The 24855-nt window shown below is 38.7% G+C and overlaps 1 protein-coding gene across 1 annotated transcript; it reads right to left on the bottom strand.

The window, feature by feature from the left end:
- Positions 1–2109: 2109 nt before the first annotated feature.
- LOC139734686 (sulfite oxidase, mitochondrial-like) lies at positions 2110–24524 on the bottom strand. The gene is made up of 11 exons (XM_071645480.1): positions 24338–24524; positions 19241–19337; positions 17812–17859; positions 15833–15922; positions 15346–15446; positions 14223–14256; positions 12229–12302; positions 9495–9585; positions 8849–9006; positions 7039–7208; positions 2110–4538 (listed from the first exon to the last, which is right to left on the bottom strand). The coding sequence occupies exons 1-11, from the start codon at positions 24511–24513 to the stop codon at positions 4426–4428; spliced, it is 1152 nt and encodes a 383-aa protein (XP_071501581.1). The 5' UTR covers positions 24514–24524; the 3' UTR covers positions 2110–4425.
- Positions 24525–24855: the final 331 nt, after the last annotated feature.

Genomic DNA, 24855 nt, shown 5'->3' with positions numbered 1-24855 from the left:
AACACATGGAATCAAAATGTAACCTCAGCTGGTGGAGGTAATGATTCATATAACTGATCAAATATCTACAAAATAAATGCAATATGTATAAGCCAATTGGAGACAATTTTCAAGATACATGGACAAATCACACTGAAATGAAGGAAGTCAACAATACAATGAATTCAAATTTGAGAGAAAGAAAACTGCAGGAATACGCCACCTCAGGTAGGTGCTTGATAGTTAGTGGCAGTCTTAAAAAAAGAAGAAAAACAAGGAAAAGAAAAGGAAAGAAAAAGGAAAGAAAAACAACAAGAAAAAAAGTTTGTAAGTTCATCACTTCAACACACCACCAAAGACAGTGTACTTCCTAAGGATGTTCAGCTGACTGAAGAAAACATGCTAACCATTTAATAATTCAACCCACACCTGAGCAGCCCACGCCAGCGTGCGAATAAAGCCTACCAACTGGATACAGCTTGTTTTAAAAAAACAAAAAGAAAGAAACACTAGAATAGCACTCGGACAGGGCAGACCTCCGCCAAGCCAACAACTCATTTCCACCCATACACGCATGAAATTTCCCTATATAGCAAGCTATTTGAAACGTCATCAACTTCCAGCTGCGCCATGCCGCCTTGCCCAAGCAGAGCATGTGCTTTAGCGCTCATTTGTAAACATCCAGTACGCGCAGCTAGAACTCCCAGTTCATTAACTAATATGCCTGAAGATAAAAAATCCTTCAAAAATCCATACAAATTCCCTGATCACTTCCAAAATTGAATCTGTTCCTTGTGTCATTGTCGACTTTTCCTGCAAGTTTCATTCAAATCCATTCACAACATTTTGCAGGGGCGGATCCAGGAATTCTGTAAAAGGGGGGGGGGGGGGTGACTAATATTTCTGGTGGCACTTCCGGGTTTCATTTCATATTTTTTCTTTTTATTTCTTTTGTTTTTCACGAAAAATAAAGGGGGGGGGGGGCGTGAGCCGGTTGCGCCCCTCTCTGGATTCGCCACTGATTTTGAGTTATTTTGCAGACAGACAAACCAACGCCGATGATCACTTAACCTCCTACTTCCTTGGCGGAGGTAAAAATCTGGTATGAAGATATTCCATACACTTCTGATATTTCACACGCATGCTTTTCTTTGGTATTTTGAAATCAGAGAGAGCTGATCAGGTATGGAAACATACAGGAAAAGCACATTATTATAAAAACCAATCCTGTACTGATACATGTTAATGGTGTGCTACTTTCTGGAAATACATCCAAGTAGTAAGAATGGCAGTAATAAACTCTTGAATCCTTCATATCATTGAAATCATACTGTTCTGACATTGCATCATTTGACCCTAAACAACGACTATCTATCTAATCATATTGTTGTTGTTGTTTTTATCTGTCTCTCTCTCTCTATCTATAGTGTAACACAAAAACCAAACAATTGCATGAATACAGCATCATGCCTGAGAGATGTCAATTCATCAATTGGACTTGGATCAAATACATGACTTCATACGTTGAATACAGCAGAGTCGTTGTTCTTTTTTTTTCTGTAAACTACAAAAGCGACATTAGGTGAAAAAAAAAACACATGGAAAAAAAAAAGAAGTCAGTGGAAAAGAACAAAAAACATGAATGTCCAATGCCTTGGATAATACTGGAAAAGTCAAATTCTATTCAATGCATGAGCTCCTGCATACCATGGATACACTGAAGGGTTTTCAACTATTATAAATTTTCACAATCTTTTGGAACAGGAAGCAAGATATTTGCCCTAGCCTGGATGTACCTATGACAACGAAATATTCCCTCAAGCAATATGACCATTCATCAAAGAATGAGAAAGAGAGAGCATCAACCAAGGATAACTACCTTAATAGTAAAGACATTAATGAACAAAACCTCCACACAAAACTTGTTTGAACTTGAAAAATATATATTCTAGCAGCATATCAAGAGAAATTCTGTTTAATTATACTCTTTGAATCCTCTACGTAATTCCATTTACGTATCAGTGGAATGCCACTCTTGTACCGAAGTCACATCACACACATACTGAACAGCGCATGTTTCCATGAAATTGGAAGAAAATTCAGCAAGTTGTGGACTTTAGTGGTGGATGATTCACTTTTTGCTTTTGATTGTACGGTACAACTAACCAATAAAATTAATACACGTTTATGCACAATCAGTCATAAAAATAAGAAAGTTATCTTATATTACAATTAAACATCTTCCATGTCAAATTTTCATGAACTATTTCACTGTTCTCTTTACAAGATTTTACTCTACTTTCCATAAGAGTAGAAATGAAAATGACATGGCCATCATTTTAAAAACGTAAGATTTTCACGCACATGAGAAAAAAAAAATGGTTGATGCAAAATGACATACACTGTAATTTAATTTCCATAATCATCAGGATATCGATTAACATTTGTTCGCTGTCACTTCCCCTTGTCAAATAGCGTTATAGAGTATAAATTGCATGAATCACAGCACACAACTGGCATGGGATAAACTGGATCATGCATGATCAGACAAACGGACATGAGATGCTGTGCAATGTGTGCGGATACCAACATTGGTTTATGGAGTGACTCACATTGCTAAAATTGAACGTCAGTAGGCGGAGAGACTCGCGACAGCTATCACATAGTCTACAAATCAAGTGTGCAGGATTTCAGAGTGCGTCGTGTTTCTGAGGCCTATATGTGGGGATCTCGTTCCAAGTTTGAACGCAAACCAGCACTCCCTTCACTCAGACATGGACTGTGGTGGGTTGACTGAATGAAGGAAATATCATGTAGGTGCTGACAGGGACCAAGACATGAGGAGTCACAACTGATAGTGATATTTTCTGGCTGTTACAGACAAGTTTCATGAGAGCTGTACCCAAGATGTTAAACATCAATAGGTTAGAGACCACCTCTCATGTGAGCATACATAACCTACTAGACATATAGGCAATCTTGTTAGTAGAATAAAAGCTAGTCAGTGTTAAGATATAGACAAGTGATAAGGAATGAGGTTAAATTTCCCACAGACATGCCCAGATACTTTTTGGTTTGGCGAGGTGATTAAACATCAAGACGCAAAATAATAATGGAGTAAAGTGTATATGATGAATGTGCAGCAAAACGAGTACATAACAGATAATACAAACATGACCATTTCATGGTTCCTTGTAATATATTATGCCACATGGTATATGTACCCGAGGCTCAAGAGTCTATTCGTGACTCTTCAAGATTGGAACAGCATAGTACATTGATACAGCAAGTACATATTCTAACTACTGATTATGGAGAATAATTAAGCATACAAACAGTTGAGAGCCAGGGGCTTATTTGCAAGCTTTTGTTTGTTTCTCTGAGTAATGATATCACTTCACATTGTGCGACATCTGCTTCAAATCAGCAGTACCAGTACTTTTACCTGATTTCACATCTCTTTAATAGATGATGAAAAATATGGCTAGATACAATGTTTTTAACATCGTGCACAGAATAATTCTAAGCTTATTCACAATCTGAAAGCCATGCTTCTGCCACATTGATTTGATGGCCTAATGATTGTCATGCTTTGTGCATGCTGAAAAGACAGAAAAAAAAAAACAGGAGGTATAAGAAAGCAGCTCCTCTGGGTGTCACTAAACACACATAATTGTGATTAAAACAAACACTACACGCATGAATGCTCTGTGTACGAGTCAAAAGAAGAGTTAAAACATATAGTGACACAAGAGTGCTACTCAATCCACGTAAAGCACATGTAGGAAGGAGCAAAATCTCTCTACGGGATTTACAGAGAATCACTGCCTATTCATTAAAAGCACCTCTCGGGTTTGATGCTGCTTTGACATTTAAAAACTACAATTGCTAGATTTCATGGCTAGTAAAATCACCAAGTAAAATCAAGTTTATTGCCAAGATTTTCCAGGAATAGGGTAGATTCTCTAGGTGAAGAGGCTTTGGACCAACTCTTGTTCATTGTTGTCATGGCAACATCCTCCTGGGAAGCAACTCACACGGAAGAAAGCTTTAGCCGGATGGCATCATCCATCCCAAGGTGATGCTAAATAGTGGCTACCTGCTGTATCAACAGCATCATGATACAACTTTATTCATGCATTCTCAATGCATTATGCTCAAGCATATAAATCACCAATGAACATATCTTTCTATGTTGAGGCTCATAAGCCTGAAATATATGATTTTATTCTCTCTCTATTTCTCTTCCTCCCTTTAAAGAATATATTCCTTCTTTTTTTTTTCTCTCTCTCTCCCTCTCTTTTGAGAATATATTCCTCATTTATAATGTAGATGAGAGAAGTTTGATTTGAATGATTTGCCCAAATACTTGAATCATTCGCAAGAAAACTTCCATTAATGTGCTCCATCCATCTCTCACTCTCAGTCAGCCTGGCTGTCCCATGTCTAAAAACGTGACTTCGAGTTGACCTTGACACGGATCCAAGAGTTGTTCATGACCCCCCTCAGGTTCCAGATCTGGGCCAAGTCTTGTGGCATGGTGTTGCTGGCCTCGTCCCCTGCCAGAAAAATAATAAAAATAATGATGGTGACGGTGACAAGAACAACAATGAAAACAAGGAAAAGTAGAAATTACGCGGTGCGTAATATATGTCCCCGCCGGAAGTAGCATTTAGTAGCAAAATGTACAATATAGGTAAAAAGATGAAGGTCAAAGGTCAAAGAAGTCAAAGGTCAAAATTCTATGTAGAAGTTTTGAAGCCCTCACCTAGTGCCATCACATAAAGCAAACGGAATCGAAATCGGGTTAGAAATGGCGAAGGAGTAGCATTTTGTAGTCAATGTACAATATAGGTAAAAAAATCAAGGTCAAAGGTCAAAGAAGTCAAAGGTCAAAATTCTGTGTAGAAGTTTTGATGAAGGTCAAAGGTCAAAGAAGTCAAAGGTCAAAATTCTATGTAGAAGTTTTGAAGCCCTCACCTAGTGCCATCACATAAAGCAAACGGAATCGAAATCGGGTTAGAAATGGCGAAGGAGTAGCATTTTGTAGCCAATGTACAATATAGGTAAAAAAAATCAAGGTCAAAGGTCAAAAAAGTCAAAGGTCAAAATTCTGTGTAGAAGTTTTGAAGCCCTCACCTAGTGCCATCACATAAAGCAAACGGAATCGAAATCGGGTTAGAAATGGCGAAGGAGTAGCATTTTGTAGCAAAATGTACAATACAGGTCAAAAATCAAGGTCAAAGGTCAAAGAAGTCAAAGGTCAAAATTCTGTGTAGAAGTTTTGAAGCCCTCACCTAGTGCCATCACATAAAGCAAACGGAATCAAAATCGGGTTAGAAATGGCGAAGGAGTAGCATTTTGTAGGCAATGTACAATATAGGTCAAAAATCAAGGTCAAAGGTCAAAGAAGTCAAAGGTCAAAATTCTGTGTAGAAGTTTTGAAGCCCTCACCTAGTGCCATCATATAAAGCAAACGGAATCAAAATCGGGTTAGAAATGGCGAAGGAGTAGCATTTTGAAGCAAAATGTACAATATAGGTCAAAGGTCAAGGTCAAAGGTCACAACTGAAATTCTGTATAGAAGTTTCAAAGCTCCCATGTAGTGCTATCATATAAAGCAAACAGAATCAAAATCGGGTTAGAAATGGCGAAGGAGTAGCATTTTGAACATTTTGATCACACACGGACGCACACACGGACACACGGACGGACACACGGACGGACGCACGGACGGACGGACACACACACGTACGGAGCCCGTTTCATAGTCCCCTGCTCGAACTCGTTCGGCGGGGACAAACAATAATAACAACAACAGTGATAACTACAGCCTTATTCATCCACGGTATCCTCTTCAGTGTTAGCACTGTTTTTCCACAGGGTGCTGCCATCATCATAACCCCAGCATTTTCAGGCATTCAATATTTAGACATCGGAGGTAAAACCAGCTCGTCTTGTCAATTAAAGCACCTGGCAGGAATGGAACTTGAGGTCTCCGTTTGAAAGTCAAGAGCCTTATCCACTACAATACAGTGCCTGTCTCCCCCTCCCCCCCCCCCCAAAAAAAAAAAAAGAATAGGAATGAGAACAAAGATATGATTTTCGTATGTTTTGATTGAAACACTTAGTTCAGTTTGTGATAGGGCCATTTCTTTTCCCCCACCCAATATTATGAGTGAAAGCCAAAGACATGGCAAGACTGAAAGTCCTGCTCATTCAATGAAAGACTCACTTTTAAATAAGTCCGGTCCGCATGTACATATTTCATTTTTTCTGCACTCTAGACATTCAAATTATATTTCTGTTGAAACTTGTTCTCTAAAGGATTACACACACAATCAGACATACCGTATAAACTGTTATTTTTGCGCATAGATAATTTTCGCAAATGAGCAGGTCACGGACATTTTCGCGAGATGTCGTTTTAGCGAATTAACACCGAGGTTTGCAAGTGCACTGGTAGCCTATAGCACATGGCGACATTTTCGTGTGTTGTTAAAGGTCCTGTTTACTTTTGGGAACAGTGATTTGAAAAAATTTCAAGATCTGACATTCATTGCATATGTGTAGGTCTGTTGTACCACAAAACATCCTATCATATAAAATTTTCCTGATAAAGACTGGAGATATCAGTATTTTCTCTCACTAAACCATAACTGTCGATGGTTTAATCTGGAAATTTTTTGTTCAGAAACTATTGTTCACATTTTGTATATTTCACAATACTTAACATTGATTTTACCGATTCAAGTTTTCAGAGTGGTTGTTTCTATCCCTAACTCACATTTTAGAACTATTTTAAAGCACTGATGCTGGGTTTTTGTTTCATCTGCAAATGATAAATTACGCCTTTAAATTCACGGTCCAACAGTGATTCGCGAAATTCGCAAAAATTAAACCCTTGCAAAAATAACAGCTTGTACAGTATACCAGTAATACAAAACAAACAAGATAAATCAATGTTCTCTTTCTCCTCAAGTGGAGCATAGATATGCAAAAGTATATTTTCTGAATGCCGGAAACCCATGGTGGAATCACAACGTGAGAGCAACTTACATGCCTTGACGACCACTTCGCACGGAGACGGAAAGGCGAGGACGGGAAACTCCCAGAACTCCCAGCTCCATTTGGTCTTGTTCTTGGCGTGGTACTCATTCACCTTGGAAAACAGCCGCGCTATCTCCCAGGACTTGCCACCGTCCAGCGAGACGTCCACACGAGTAATTCTGTTGGATCAGAAACAGACCTTTAACTGTAATGGAGCAGTGGCCATTGTGTTGAAGACAACAAGGGCAGCAAAAGACAAATAAATAAATAAACAAACAATACAAAACAAAACAAGCAAATCCCATAATAAACTCAGTAATGCTCTTTAGGATTCAACCATTAGAACCTGGTTGATTCTTTTGTATCTTTTAGTTTAGTATAGAAACAAAAATCATAGAATAAAAAAACATCAGACTTTGACACTGAGCTTCTGCAAGTTTCGCTTCTTAGTACGGCTCATTGAAGGCTCCCGAGAGTCAAATAAAGTCAGTTTGTAATTACAGCTGTAAACTCATATGCACATTTCACAAATGACCCTTTTGTTTTCTCAGTTGGTTCAAGCACTTCACTCATTTTCAAAGTGACATAATGCATAAGATTGCCCGATGTAACAATTCATGGAATTCACGTTCACACATAGAATTAACTTTTGTAGAACAGGTGACAAGAATGGTCCATCAATCTAACACTTTGGAATGCCTCTATTTCATTGTTTAGTGATTGAAGGCATGAACAAACTTTTTCCATCAATATTACCAAATACTAGGCTTTCTTAACTTTTTTTTTTTTGCTGTTGGGTGGACATACTGGTAAGCACCATTACAAGGATACATGTATAATCATTACATCACAGATGTTTATCTCGGTGAATCTAAAAGCCAAGACGTGCCTGTGAGTGCAAATAACCTTTTTCTGCTCATGCCTATAAAGTTGAATTATGAACTGGCTTTAATAACATCTCAGTGCTTGCTTTTGCTGTGATAAGAAGGTAGTGGGATTTCCTTGAATGACACACATCACTTCCTATGACTACTTCTGTTCTTTGAGACAGACCCATTAATGTTTGTTGTAATCACAAGTCCCAACAAGCGAGGGAAGCGTGAGTGGTGTTACAGCATTGTTTTCAGAACTAACTACTGTATACGCCATATATTTCGCGAATCTAAATTTTCGCCATTCGGGATTTCCTGACAATTTCACGAGTGGTTAAATTCGCGATCGTTAAGTCCTGTACTGAATGGGAAAATGTACACGCGTACGTCACATTCATACCGGCATTAGAGTCAATATTTTCGTGTGTCTTTGATTTCGTGAATACCAGCTGACTCGCGAAATTCACGAAAAATAAAGACCTCGCAAAATATTTGGCATATACAGTAATCCTGGATTCTTCTCTCTTTTTCCCCGCCATATCAAAATCTTTACACATCTTCCAGTTGCTTCAAGAATAGAAGAATTATTTCTGGAAGCATCAAATTTTCACATGGGCTCAAGCACAGCAAAAGAATACATGACCAAACATGGCACCATCAAGGTTAGGACCGAAAAAGAGCTACTAAGATGTGGAAATCATCCTTTGCTTCTTCTTATTATCTCTATTATTTTTTTTTTGTTTTGCTTTTGCTATCAGATTTTACACTTTAACTGTTGTAAGAAAACTTGGTAATAATTGAATTCTTGGAAGTATCACGCTTTCACTAACAGTCAAAGAATGTAGCATGCCTACTGGCACAACGAGCATCTTTCCAAGAACTACGAGAGGCTTGAGCTCCCATTGACGATACTTGCCAAAGCACCTGCTGGTATTACAGTTCCTCACCTTCTGCCACCTCCAGAGATGGCATAGCCCTTGATGGTGTAGGGGGAGCCTGTGGTGATTGCTTCCCCTTGCTTGGGCTGGATGATGGCACCTTGGACTGGGAGCTCCTGAATGGCGGGGGCCTTGTCCCACCAGTCGTCAACCGTGTCCCAGTCAACCTGTGAAGAAACATCCACCGATCAAAATAGGGTGCTGTTTATCACTGATTCTCACACGTCCCATCACAAAGACATCCGTGTCAGCATTAGTTTCCTCATGCGTATCCTCATCACCACATTAATGATAGCTATTATCACATTCCTAATCATCACCACCGCCATCATATTCATCATCATCATCACCACCACCACCACCATCACCATCATCTTCAACATCACGTATGTCATCAATATCACCAATCATAACTGTTTTCAATCATCCCTCCTTTTCATCAAAGTCAATTTTGAGAATCTGAACTAGGCCAAACATTTTTTTTAATAGTCTTGATCATTAGCACTATTAGGCACATCATCCTCACCATGACCCAATACCATCACTGCCATCCTCAATATCAACATCACCATCATCATTGTTACCATGGAAACCATCAATAATGGCTACTGTGTGCCTCACAGAGAAGACGGTCTCAATATATCAGCTGACTTACATGGGGTGGGAACAGCTTGTAGTCCCTCTTCTGGTAGTAGTTTGTAGATTCTTGGGCCATGACGCAGATTGACTTTAGCCACTTCACCGATCTGGAGCAATCAAAAAAAAAGAAAGAAAGAAGAAAAGCTTGTTAGAAAAATATAAATAAATACATTCAAATATATGACAAAAACCTCCCATTGTGATCAAAAAGTTAGAAGACATTCTGATGTGATTATCAAGTGTGTTATCGCTTAATGTTTCTCACAGTCAATTATTTCTTCAAAAAGGGCTACAAATGGGCTACAAAATGGCCCACTCACAACACATATGTGTACCAGATATTTAACCTAGCAGACAATGTGTGTAGAAAACCTATTCTGGTGCCTCCCAGTTAATGGTCAGTTTGCAGATAAACCAGTTATGTCCATGTGCATTATGCATGTGTATTCTAAGCTTCATTCACAGCTACTATGACAGTGTACTGCATCATGTCGTAAAATTAAATGCAATTCAGCCTAAAATTTCGAATGATTATCACAAAATACTATTCAACAATCCAACTGTTCACACAGATTTGCTATAACGTAAATCGCACTGTGGCATTCCCTAACTAGAAAAGCACTCTGAGAGCGCAGACCTCCGCCAAGCAGCTAATTTCCACGATATCTTCCCAAAGAGATTTTTCTCCTCTCCACCACTGGGGAAAAGCTCTTTGACCTCTTCCATAGAGATCAGTGCTTTCCACCCATAGGTACAGTATACATGCTGAAAAATCACCCGATGTCCCAATATAGATGCCTTTGTTACGTCATAAACCCTCAGCTGCACAGCGCGCCTCGCCCTACCAGAAACTAGAGCACACACTTAGGTGTGCGCATGCAAACCTCAAATACGCGACGCCTGAACCCTCAAGTTCACTGACCCTACCTGCCAAAATATCAAAAATCCTCCATAAATTCCCCCAAAATTCTTGGATCACTACCAAAAGTTAATCATTTGTCACTTGTGTCATTCTCAACCTTTCCTGCAAGTTTCACCAGAATCCGTTGACTACTTTTTGAGTTATTTTGCACACGGACAAACTAACAAATGAACAAACGAACGCACAAACCAACGATAACGAAAACATAACCTCCTCCCTTGGCGGAGGTAATTATAAACCATACTTGCTGTGGATCTATTTACTGTGGGATTTACGTAATGCTCATTTAACAACAGCAATACATGACAGGAGATCAGCTATCTGTAGCTCACTGCCTAAGCTTGCACTCGGGCCACACTCCAAAGCGAACTGAACCGTACGGCACCGTATGATGCTAGAATGGGGACGTTCAAGCTCTTTGTGGTGATAATATATCTCACAAATTATTTTCGGACTCGAGTCAGAACCATCACAAGTTTTGTGGCATCAGGGTCATGCATCTGGCTCACTTTATATGCTACATACAGGTTTCCCTAACAAAGAGAATGAACTCTTTGTTAGGGACACTGGTGTGTGTTTATACATGCACTCTTCTCATGTCAACGGCTGGCACGGTACACTTTTGGACCACTTTGTGTGTTTGAGCACTCTGTGGCACAGTACGGTACAGTGCAGTATGCTTTTGGAGCTCATCTGGAAGTGGTCCACTTCTGGTACGGTACGGAACAGTGTGGTACACTTTGGGAGCATTTGAGTATTCCTCTGGCACAGATACAATGTGATATGGTAGGTTTTAGGAGAGCGCTTGAACACGAACCCCTAGTAAAGAAACTCCTAAACTACTCCCAGATGATATCTTTAAACTTCCCTACTTGCAATACAAGGATTGAACATCAAAAGTTACTGTGTTTGCAGAGTAAAGTAACCATGCTACAATTTGCAGTCAGCACTTTTTCTGCCGGATGCTTGGCACAACATACACTATGTCAATATTTGCTTTCTCTGACACCCACTTGACTTATTCATGTTTACTTTGCTTCTTCCCTCCTAAATTTCCTGCAACTGTTCCACTTTTTATGTGACTTTCAAAACATACGGCAACATGGGCCAACACAAAATCATGTCTGGCTAACCCCTATAAATCACCTACTGAAGGAATTCTGTCACATACACTACTACTCATTTTACCCTCATGAAAAATTTACTGCTAGTTTGTATGTATCTTATGAATGATTTCTGATATGACACTCTACTGTAATTGCTTGTGTTGGTACATAAATTGCATTATGAACATTTGTAGAGATCTATAATTTATGAAGACTGGCAGTGGAGTGATAAAACACGCACACAAACACTAGCGACATTGATTTATAGATCAAATGCTCTAGCTATTAATGTGAGTTCAAGGCCATTAATGACAAGCTTTTGCAACACATCAAAAGAGCGAAAGACTGCTGACAGCTACGCTTATATACTTATTGATTCAAATAATGGTACTAATAGACCCACTGTTTTGGCTTTAGCTATGATGGTGTGTGTGTGTGTATGTGTTTTTTTTTTTTTTTTTTTTGGGGGGTTTTGTTTGTTTTATTTTGTTTGTTTTTTTTTGGGGGGGAGGGGGGGTTGTTTCATAAAGCTGTCCTTAGAATTACGAACGACTTAAGAACGACCGATGATCAATTCTTGAGCGGAATTATGATATAGCACATCAGAACTGATCACCAGTCGTTTTCAAGTCGTGCGTAACTTAAGAGCCACGGTGGGTAGCAAATGAATAGGGCAACCCATGGATCCCCAATTTACAAGGTCTTTAACGTCCAGCACATACCTGGCTCCCACAATCCCTGGCACCACCATCCGCATTGGGTATCCATGGTCACGTGGCAGCTCAGAGCCATTCATCTGTAAGAGAGAGAGCAGGGGAAACTAGGTCATTATGACCTCACGTTTGGAACACCTCATCACGCTGGGAAGCTCATCTGTTTGGCTTGTCCTTGGCATAAACCCTTAATGGGACACTGTAATCACGAACCTGGGTTTATATGATTGCAAAGTGCAAAATCCAATTTGTTGGGCAACTTTGGGGAGAAAAAACAAACAACAACCCATAACAGCAAACTAAATCTTCTGCCCTGACAGTTCATATCAATGAGCAGATCTTATTTCATAAAATTAAAAATTTCTTTCCCATGTAAATACGAAATTCTGTTTTCATCTTTGTCATGAAAAGCAGTTTATTTGCTTCCGTATCTAAGGAAGGACTTTATTCAAGAAAGTACTTTTTTGCAAGTACCGTGATGCTCGCTTTGTTACAACAAAATATTGTCATGAAATTAGTAATGACAGGAAGAGACAAATGCAATAAAGAATAATATTGAACATAGACAACCAATAATTATCTCAAAACAAAGATATGTATGATTTAATTGCATTATGGAAGAACATAACTATTGGATATCATTATATATAACAACTAAAAATGCAGATGGCTGCCATGTTATGCATTGCTTGAAGAAATAGCTGGCCTATGTGTGTTCTTATCAGACATTGCATGACAGTCACTTTAAAAGATAAACATGTCCAGTCAAGATTTCCTTTGGAAATACATATATCCACTTTAAAATACCCCCCCCCCCCCCACACACACACAAAGAAAGTACAACATCCTGAACTATGAAACAGCAGGGCTGCCAACCTTGAGTGAGAGTTTGGCGTGAGACACTGCGAGGGAGCGGAGCGACCTCCTGGCTAGCGCCTGCCGGCCTGCTGTGCGGCCGTACGTACGTACATACGTACGTACTACGTACACAGTCAGTGTATGTAAAGCGATGTACAGCACACGTCATAGCCATACATGTACTGTAATTTGCCAAAAGTACATGCTACGCTCACGTGGTATAGGTGGACACCAATCGTAATCCATTGCAATAGCTCGTCTTTGCGCGCGAACCGAAAACGATTATTATTGGTTAAGCTTTACACCCGCGCGGGAAAATCTCGAAATTTTGGGCTTGGGCATATCGATATTTGGAATATCAGAGAATTTAGAGATATATTTATTTTTGTAGTCATGTACATTCCATTTGGGGGGTTTAGCGTGAGATTTCGTTTATCAGAGTGAGACAGTCAAAATTGGTTGAATTGCGTGAGAGTTGGCAGCCCTGAAACAGCGTGGAGCCATGATGGTAAATGCTACTACTGGAAGTTTCGATATTCACAGTATAGTGCAGTGGAGTGTAGTAGGGAGAAGTCAGCACTCTATCTCTGAAATCATCCCTACATCTACTAACACCCTGAATGGCTCCTCATCTGAAGTGAACACAGTGCTAAACAATGCATCTTGACACACACACATACAAACACACACACAACTTTCTGTTAATGTTTGACATGCAGCATACCACGTGGACAAAAGTTTAAAGAGAATTTCCTTCCTGGTATTACATTGTATGAATAAAAAAGAAAACAAATCAAAAAAAATATTACAGAAGTACATCTGAAAAAAAAAAACATGGGGGAAAAATGTAAGACAAACAATCAAAGTTATGAAATGTTCAACTACAGAGTGTGGCAAATTGGCAACTCCCTGTGATGTATGCAGGATACCCTCCTCATCAGATAAGTTCTATCTGTGCCAAATATTTGAGAAGAATGAGAGTTGCTGATTTGTCTTTCTCTGTAACTCTTACGATCCACAATTTTTCCAGAGTCCAATTTTTTGACCAAAAGTCTAACTACATTACTCAACTTTGATTTTTCTTCTGTTTTTTTTCATACAAGGCAGCATGATACTAAAAATGAAAATGTCTCCTTAATGCTCACCTCCAATGCAATGATGACATCACCCCTTGGGTCCCTGCACAACAAATATTCAAACAAAAAGAAAGAGGACTTTGACAATACTGTGGGGAGCGACAATCAATATCAACATAGCCACTTATTTGCTTCACTACTTATCCCTCTGGTTTAATGATTTCCATGTTATCAGTCAGTATCACTTATCTTCTTGTTTCTTTTAAGGGTGTTTTGTGCGTACGTGTAACATTGTATGTGACAAATGTCTGTAGAGAAGTCGATAGCTTGCTTTGCACGTACACAATTTTACCACTGGTTCTTGGAGTTTATCACCTTACATGTAATTGAAGCACTTGACAGTGTCATTAAGTCCCATGTAAATGGCATAAATCAAACACTCATCCATCAATTCTAAGCAAACACAAGTTTGTGCTCCTTGCCCAACAAGGCATGGTATCTTCCCCCAACAATGGTACACTTATGACTGTCTTGCAGCTACAATGCTACAGAATTAAACACAAGCAGCACAACTTGTGGATAAGCCAGTTCACAGTTAGCTGATGTGCACATTGGTACAAATGACCTTTATTTTTCTCAGTTGGTTTGAATAGCCACTTCACTTGTTTTCAAAGCAACATAATGCATAAGCTTGCCCGGAGTAACAGTAATGGAATTCATATATTCAAACAAAGAATGGATTTGCATACAGACCAACTGACCAGAATGGTCTGTCAATTTACACTTTGGCAGGCATTTCTCTTCATTATTTTGTATTAAATGCATTTGTAACCTTTTTCTATCAATATTACCAAAAACCCACTGGTACCGGACTTGCTGTGAGGTGAATGTGCTAACCTGACAGTGCCATGCCCCATTTATATCAAAGGATTACTGTACATAATGGATGGCTATCTCAATGAATTTAAAAACCAACATGCCTGATTCTACATCTGACAATTTTCTACTCATGAGCAAGTTGTGAATTGGCTTATTGTCCTCAAACAGCCTACTTCATTGGCTTCTCAGCCACCTGCTGGAAAATGTACTCTGTTTGTCTGTCTGTCTGTCTGTCTGACTACATGTATATTGTGTGTCTGTTTGAACAGTGGCAATAAAATTGCTTGGCTTGTGCCCTACATGGGTGACTCACATTGCCTTCATGAGTGGTATGGAAGACCCATAGCCACGATTTTCCTTGCAGATGTCCACCCCTTCAAAGTCAACGTGGAGATCTTCCCACTGTGATTCCAGCTGATGTGGGAGCAAAATTGGATATTACAAAATCCATGTCTCTTGGGTCAAACATTTGATATTTCATCAATGATCTCATTTAACAAGATTAAAATCATTACCAGAATATTAGGATAAAATGAAACAATATTACTGTAACCCTGCTTGTGTCTTGGAAAATATGACATTAAATCAATAAAGAAAGAAAAACAACAACAACACCAATGTCCTGACTGATAGTACTCTATTCCAGCTCAATTTATCGTAATATTGGCGCTCACTAAAAATTAATCTTTAACTCTCATACACAGCTAACATATCAAACTATGAGACATGTACAACAAAAGCATGGACCACATGGTTAATGTTTAACAATTAGCGGAAGATGAGACAGACAGAAAACTCACCTTTTCAATGCCAGCATTGAGAAGAACATCCCGCAGGCGGGGTCCTCTCCAAATAGCATTGCTGATGGCTGCATGACCCCAACCCACACCCTGCAGATGTGCAAAAATGCAACAAAATCATTCATAAAAATCTTTCTAAATGCTTCTTGTACAAACCAGATCTGATCTCTTTTTAATCTTTTTTTTTTCTTCTTTCTGTTGAAGTAGCAGTACACCTCAGTCTTAAACTGTACCTAAAAAGGGTCTGTAAAGATGATGCTTGTGTTGACAACATATGTGACAGTGCACCTCAAAACAAACACAAAGTCGCCAGACATGAATTTTTAGTTAAGACCATATTCTGAAAGAGCAGACGTTAAGCTTTAAAATGATGTATAACTCAAATCAAATGGACTCTCCTAACCTATCTAAATATTGGAAAGAAAGCACAAACTCAGGAAAAGTGTGAACTGAGAAAAGAGGCTCTGAAGTACAATGTCTATTCAAGCGCTTAATCCTTACCAAACCGTGCTGGCTGTGCGATGAATGGGACGAAAAACAGGAAGTGAACCACCAGAGTAACAACAATGAAGGGATTATTAGATTAAACTGAAATTAAGCATGCCTCATTAACACATTCTGTCCATAATCAATGCCAACTTTCAAAGCAGTAGCACTATCTTTTCAAAAGATATTAGAGTTGAAAGCAAAGAGTGTGGACAGGGTTTTTCAGAAATGAAACAGGGATTCTAAAAACACACCTAATGACACTGTTCTACCAAAAATGTTCAAGATAAACTACTAAAAAAACACACTTTCCTGGCCGTTTTATGATACCAAATTTTAGCATAATGTAAAAGAAGACCCGTTCTTTCAGAAAATATGAGAAAGTCGAGTTCGGCTAAGTTGACCCATTTCACTTATTTTCAGTCCTCACGCAAAATCAGTGTGTGCGACTTTATGTTCGTTTTGAGGTGCACGGTCACATATTTAAGTGAAAGTCAATGCCATGGTAAGAGATATTAACTCTAACATGTGACTAGCTGATGCTGTGGTAGCAATAGTAGAAATTAAGTCATGGTTGGAGGGTCCATGTTTTTTATTTCGTTTTTTATCTTTCACAACCACAGCCACAATCTACTGCGCATACGGCAAGTTTAATAGCTGAGTTTAGTCAGAAATCCAGTTATGAGTGATTTATCTCCCATTATCAATGAATTTCTGGGGAAATTTTGCTGTAGAAATAACATTGGTATCACAAATTTGCAACAACAACAAAATCAAGAATCAGCTGTAAATCTAGTAAATTTTTAGACTTTTGAAAATTCTCCAACTATAACAAATAAACATATATGAAAAAAAAAGGCACAGGTGAAAAACATTTTTTCTCTCCCTCATAGCAAAGCCTTTTTTTTTCTCCTTCCCTCGTATGAAACACAGACATTGTATTAAAAAATACAAACCAAATAATGTAAATGTGGTTGCACAACTTTTGTATGTAGGATCTCACATAGAGAGAAAGAGAGAGAGGGAGAGTAAAAGATTTAGTCCAGTTCATTATAACATGACACAAAGAAACTACTAATCACCTGGCGTTAATATTTCGAGAGAAGTGTAACCTGTGGGAAAATAAATATACAGACTTTTCTGGCCTATATTGCCCAAAATTGGCATCTTTTGTTTATTATTTTTGTTTTTTCACTAGAAACACCACATACTGTTGCTGGTACAAAACCAACAGTCAGGTTGATATTGGTTTGGTGTACGATGTCAGAGCCGAGACTAGTCTTGACTCACAACTCTCAGCTGACAGCAGAGCACACCAGAGACAGTTTGAACAAGAACAAGTCACAAATGCAACAGTGTAACATGATACAATGTCAGTGTATTGACTAAAACATCCCACAGATGTTGACTCCATACAAATATGATCAATCAATCACTTTTGTTGACATGATAGGACAATCTTGCTAAAAGCAGCTCCTGTGTCAATCACTCACCCTGACTTTTTTGATGCTCGCCATTTCTGTTCTCCGGTTCCCAGCACACTGCATGGAAAAGGAAGATGAAACTTTCAAATAGTTACACAACACTGAGAAACCCAAATACATAAGGTGGATTGAGGGAAAACAGCAATTTTGTTGATACACATTACAGGACAGTTTGCAGAAAATCAATCTGTTCAAAGTTATGAATTTGTGTTGCAATCGCTGGATGAGAAGACTACAGTATTTTGTGACATCACACATGAATGATATAAGGAAGATATTTTATCAAGAAAATGGAACATATTTTCATTTTTTTTTTCTGCATAAGTAATGACCCTTGACTTACCTCTTCAAAAAGCAGGTTTATTATATACCTTGACATATGTCAGTAACAAGCCGAGGGAATGCACACTTTTTGGTAAAGAATTAATTCTTTGGAATTTTCTTTAAATAATTGTTCTGCAGTGACATCAAGAACTGTAGCAGTCTTCTCATCCAGTCATGGCAGCATCTGAATTTTCAAAGTTCGTAACTTTTCAACAGTTGTCCCATTTTTCTCAAACTTCTGTGATGTAATTTACAAATATTGGTGCATTCTCTCAGTCTACATAGATATTTGGGTTCCATTTCCCTTTAAAACATATAATCATTGCACAATCTCTCGCAATTTATTCAACTTAGAAAACAGCAGAATATAATTCAAACTAAAAGACACATTTACCATGATCTCTCTGGCAACGTTCTTGGGCCTACAGGTCAAAATTTTTATCAACTATCAAAAATACTGGCAGGCTCATGTATATTGAGAATCATTGAGAATCATTATACCTGTTTATATTAACAATGTTAACCTCATGGAAATAAGGGCTCATTTCTAAAGCAAACTTGAGAATCAACAGGAAGACTAAGTTATCAAAAGGTCACTTCAACTTTATTTCAATTCGTTAATTTGACTGCCACTGAACACATCCTTGCAGTCTTCTTATTTGCACAATTTATCTAAAATATGAAGCAAGATTAAAAGATGGATCTCTACTTTTTATACAGTATTGCAGAGATATAAGATCAAAGAATCACTCAACACATTTGTATTCTCAAAACTTATCCTTTTGTGGTTGTGTGTGCATATGATATGCATCTTGTCACTAATTAATTCCTTGTTCAATATCATTCTGTTCTTCCCAAAGTAAATGGGCATTGTTCTTCAAAAACTGTACATACATACTCAGGGGCGGATCCAGGAATTCGGTAAAGGGGGGGGGGTGCCTTTGCAAAATTAAAAGGGGGTGCACATGTCCCCCATTTTTTTCTTATCTCCATTGTTTTAACAAAAAATAAAAGGGGGAGCAAGCCCATGTGCCCCCCCCCCCCCCCGATCCGCCACTGATACTGTATGAGCACCTTGTGTGCCAGACGTAAAAAGGATGGCCATGTTTCTTACCATGAGAGTTGCCATAACAGTGACCTGTTCATATTGAGACCTCAGCTGCTCTGCAGTCAACTCAAGGGGGTGTGGCACAAGCCCTGCCACCTGCACTCTGCACATAAAATTCATTAATGGCCAAGAAATACAATTGTAAATATTGCCTGAGAGACCAACAAACAAAGAAAAAAGGCAAATAGTGATAAGTTAATCATTAAAGTTATGAACAATAAACATTTGGCAATATTTGTGTTTCTGTGTGTATGTGTGTGTGTATGCATGTGTGTTTGCAACTGTTTGAATACTGTAAAAGCTGTTATTTTCTCAATTACTATTACATGCTCAAAGGCTACTTTGTATCTACTGCATCCATGGGCAGACTTTCAAAATGACACAATTTCTGGCCAAGAAATAGACGTCTGAAGGTCAAAATAAAATGAATTACAAAGTGCCTCCCTCAGTGTGTGTGTGTGTGTGTCACTGAAGGTGCATGATAGACAGTTAAGTACAAACAGGTCTAGTGTTGTTGCTGTTTTTCCTCTTTGCTTTTTTTTTTCTTTTTTAGAATGTAAACATGACACCGGTTTTGTCTAACAGCTAGTTTCTTGTCACAAAACTTGCCCAATCATGAGAGTTTGACTTGATTTGCCCATGGCTATTATAGTTCAATTCTACTTACATTCCATGATTATAAACACATCATGACTATTTTAACAAACATTTCAGATGGCATAGCATTGGTTGAGGTGGGGTTTCAGCTTTCAACCTTTTTTGTGAGATAACAAGAAACCTCTAATGAGATTTGAAAAAAAATACAATTTCATGAGGAATCCAACGTTTATTTGATGAAAATTGGTTTTGAAAGGGCTGAGGTACTGTAAAACGAGAAATTTTCGCGTGCATTTTAATTTCGCGAATTTCGCAAGCGCCAAAATTCGCGAAATTAAAATGCACGCGAAAGTTTTTGTCTACACTACATGCATTGGACACCAGTGGCAATTCGTGAAAATTTCATGCCATGAAAAGGGCTGTCGGCTCCAATTCGCGAAAGTTTCATGCCGCGAATATATCATGTTTTACAGTATCCAAAAGGAAAGAGACCCTAATAAAGGTGGGACCAAACTTTTATTAGGACCACTTTGTTTCACTTTGGTTTTGGATATCTAAGCCATCTAAAAACTATTTTTCATTGAATAAACTTTGAATCCCTCTTAAGATTGCAAGATATTAAATTATTTCATAACTGGAGTCTAATTTTTTAGCAAACAGTTAAAATCTGAATCTCCCATCTCAACCAAAACATATGATCCCTTTAACAAAGACAATTGACTTATATAATGTAGGGTGACTTCATGTTTAGATAGTTATCTAGGTGTACGGGGGCGGGGGAGGATTTGCTTTCAATGATTGCATAATGTGAAGTTAGGCAAAAGGATTGGAGAACTCTTCATGCTTTGAATGATTTCAATTGTGTTTCTGCAACACACTCACATTGTTGATCATACACAGGTTATCTAAAGTCCTCTTCAAGGCCAGCTACAGTTCAAACATCTATAGAGGAACGTATTGGCGTCTTTTCTCTGGGTCTGCTATCGTACAAACTGTCAACAATTGCCATACAACAGGGACCAAGGATACCATGGAAGATACCTATAGCTCCAGATGATGGTATGTCCAAAAACAAGCACTTTAAAAATAGTGAATGAATCCAAATATAATTCCAATGAACTATAACTTATTAAACACATCTTACAGAAAACCCTGTCTGATTTGCTTCAGTGGTCAAGGAGAAATGAGGATATTTGAAAGGTTGTTGACCCCTATCTGTTACTTTTGACCTTGTGATGAACTTCAACTCACCAAGGGACATCTACCATCCACGTTTGGTCACAAACGGACATAGGGATCAAAAGTTAGTAGCCATAACGAAACGAGGCATAAAAATTTAACATTGGGCCCTAAAAGTTTGTTGACCCCTGTCTGTGACCTTTCACCTTGTGGTGACCTTCATCTGCCCAGGGGACATCTACCATCCAAGTTTGGTCACAAACAGACATAGGGATCAAAAGTTTTGAGCCATAATCAAAACACGCCGTAAAAATTTAACATTGGGCTCTAAAGTTCATTGACCACTGCTTGTGACCTTTTACTTGCAGGTGACCTTCATGTTTGGCAAAAATGTGTACACTATCTAATAACCACTCTTCCCTCCAAGTTTGATTGAAATTGAAGTCCTCAGTGGAGAGTTACTCAAGTCTTTGTAGTGTTACGGATACATGACGGATGGACAGACGCCGTAGGCGATCTCTTAGTCTCCCGTCACCTCTGGTGGGCTCCACAAAAACAAAAATGTTCGAAATATAATGTGTTTTTGTTGTTGTCCCATATGTAACAGCACATATTTTCTCTACTAAAATAGGATTATCAAGGCCATCTGTCGCCATTTTTTACATGATTATTCTTCTCCCAGATAAGTATCGCCATACTGTAAAAGTGGAAATTTTCGCGATGTGGAAATTTTTGCGCATTTCATGCAACCAGAAGCTAGGATGAGAATAAAAGCATGCTAATATTTTTCCTTGCCATATGTTCCAGTAGCTGATGTCTTGATTCCGCGGAATTAAAAACATGCAAAACTCTTCTTACCTGGCCAAGCGCGAAAAATTAGTCCCACAAAGATATCCACTTTTACAGTAATCAAACGCCCTTTACACTTTTTTTCAGGCCGTATAAGCATCTGTAGTGTCCCATACATACGAATGCACATTATCTCGGACTTGCCCAGTGTTAGTGTAAGATGTCTTTGATGCTCCTAGAAGTTTCAAAATAGTTAACAATGAAGGAAAAAAGTCAGAATGTTTTCAATATAAGCCAAACAAGAAATGTTATCCTGAAAGCAGAAAATATTACCATACGTGTTATGTGTGAGTGATCCATCGCATACTTTGTAAGTTGCTACAAAATGTGTGTTAAATCTTGATTCTAAGGTCAATTTTCTCTCAAAGGCAATCTGTGTCATGAATGTCATTATGTTCTGCAAGAGAAAATTATTCAGAATAAGGGCAGCGAATCAAAAGCTGACTTTCAACAAAACTAAACCAAATGCATTTACTCTGACATGGCACCTTTGAGTGCATGACCCAGGGCCAGTGGAGAGTTTTCAAAAGTGGGGGGGGGGGGGGGGGGGGGGGGCACTTCCGGGTTTCATGAGCTGACAAGCAAAAAAAAAAAAAACGGTCTTCAGCTCTTTCTCCTTCCACTTCTGGGTTTCTTCAGCTCACAAGCAACCAAAAAAAAAAAGCAAGAAAACAAAAAACAAAAAAAAAGGTCTTCAGCTCATCTTTCTTCTTTTCTTCAGTGAAAAAAAAAAAAAAAACATAACCTTACCGCGCTCACACCTCAAGATCTCTATTTCTTTTTAGTGCCACTTATGTACATGTACTTCCGGGTTTAAAAAAAGGTGGGGGGGGGGGGGGGGGGGCCCGAGCCCCACTGCCCCCCCCCCCCCCCCCCCCCACCCATTCCGCCGGCCTTGTGAAAGACTTTCATTGATCTTGTGACTTTCATGCCATAAGTGGTGTGCCTGTCTTTGTTTTTGTACAGAAATTTTACATCAATTATGTCAATATTTTCTCACATTAAACATTTCATCTCTAAATCTGAGAGCTCAGAGTTCATCAGTAAAGGAAGTTTGGAAGATGAGTCCAGATTAGTTGTAGAAATTCATAAAATCAACTTCAAGGACAAAGATCACTTAATATTTGTTTCGTACCTGTACGTTTAAACACAATGTAGAACATGTCAGGAGGGCAGTTTACAATGTACAAATACATGGAGGTAATTAAGCCTTAATGAGGCCATAGCCACGTTTGCTTGCCCCTGTCAATGTGCCAAGGTCATATTTACTATCACATGGTACAGTGCCAAGTTCATGCTCCTGTCGTCATCATTAAACAGTCATCGCCTCTATTCCTTGCTACCTTAACAGCTTGTTTCTTCTCATGACTAAAGTCACTACAACAGTATGCACTGTAGGTACTGTAAGTCTTTAACAGGGTTGCTACATAAGCACTTGCTCGATTGCTCGGGGCAAGTTAAAAATCAAAGTCGGGCAAGTGTTTTGGAACAATGAGAAAGAATGCTTGCCCGAACTGGGCAAGCAAAATGTTTTGAAGCCACCTTTACTTCCTGACACATACCGGAAGAAGTCTCAACGCAATCCAACACCAACACTCTGCTGAACCAAGTTTGTTACTTTGCACATGTCCTGTTTTTTTCAAATAATTTTGTTTTATCAAGCCTTTGACTTTTTAAGTGATTTTCTATATCATTTTCTTATATCTTTGGACTTTCTTTTTGGGCAAATAAAATTCATGTCTGGGCAAGTGTTCTGTAACAATTTGAAAATTTGCTTGCCCTACTGGGCAAGTGGTAAAAAAAATATGTAGCACCCCGTTTAAGCATCCCATGAGACTTCTTTTTTCTCAATATCATTATCATACAGCAAAATTTCACTCCTCTGATGGCATATTACAATGGACTCCTGTGCTCACATGTACAGTGTATGTGCAGCATGTATCCCTCACAAGCCAACTGGAACTAACGGACGACAAAACGTAACGCTTGCAAGATGTCAATACTTTCAGATTCACACTCACAATACTTGATAATTGTGAGCTTGTGTTTATGTGAAAAATACCATGACAAACACTCTGAAAATTCACAGTAATTTAGGTAAATGTTAAAATTCACAGTAATTTAGGTAAATGTGAATGGTAAATTGTTTCCCCTTTTTCATCCCTTTCCATACAAGTACAAGCCAATAGTATAGTTAATCTCTTCATTGATTTGTCAATAGAGGGAGAGCACCTTGGCAAAGGTTGAGAAGAGCATTGGTCAGGTCATCATGCAGAGAAGAAACATGAGAAGAGCATATTGTTTAAACATGAAATATCTCTGCTGGGGCATGCTACAAGAATTTGGAAAGATTTTTAGCTACTGAAAGGAGAGAGTGGGATGGAATGGCGAGTACCCATGGTAGTTGAGAGTAGTCTGAGAATTTAAAGGGACACATCAAATGACACGGGTCTATGTTGAACATGTACGAGTACACACCTGTGTGTTCTACCATCGAGATTTGGCACGGGGGCATGGTTCCTCACGTAGAACTGGTCATTGGGAGTCACAAAATGCTCGCGCAAAACATCCGTTGGTGGCTCTGCGTTGAAGGGCTCCTTGCTGTTGATGGTTAAGTTTGGATTCCGAAGAGGCTCGTTGCTGTAGCTGGCCATTCTTGTCAAGTGTCAGAGGCTAGCTGAGTGCACATATTAAAGCAGAATATACGGAAATAATGGAATAAAAAAGAATGCAGAAATCTCCATCTTTCTAAGAACATGCCATTGCAAAGAAAAGAAAATACACCCTGGTACAGTGCTGCTGCACATAATGCTGATGTGAACTATGATAACTGCATTCTGTTTAAACAAATGCTTAGGATGAACAGCACTTCCACACACTGGCTGTTCAGATGACGGTTCATGGCTGTTCAGCAATCCCCCATAATCCACAGGGGAATGTACAGTATCAATACCATATTCAATCCCAAGGTAGTTGCCACTCATCCTCATCAATTC

This window comes from Diadema antillarum, unplaced genomic scaffold, assembly GCF_040938485.1.
Source record: "Diadema antillarum isolate AM-2024a unplaced genomic scaffold, OU_Dant_1.0 seq00000541_RagTag, whole genome shotgun sequence".
Classification (NCBI taxonomy): domain Eukaryota; kingdom Metazoa; phylum Echinodermata; class Echinoidea; order Diadematoida; family Diadematidae; genus Diadema; species Diadema antillarum.
Note: the sequence above shows the minus strand (reverse complement) of the source record. Positions and strands in the feature narration are given on the sequence as shown.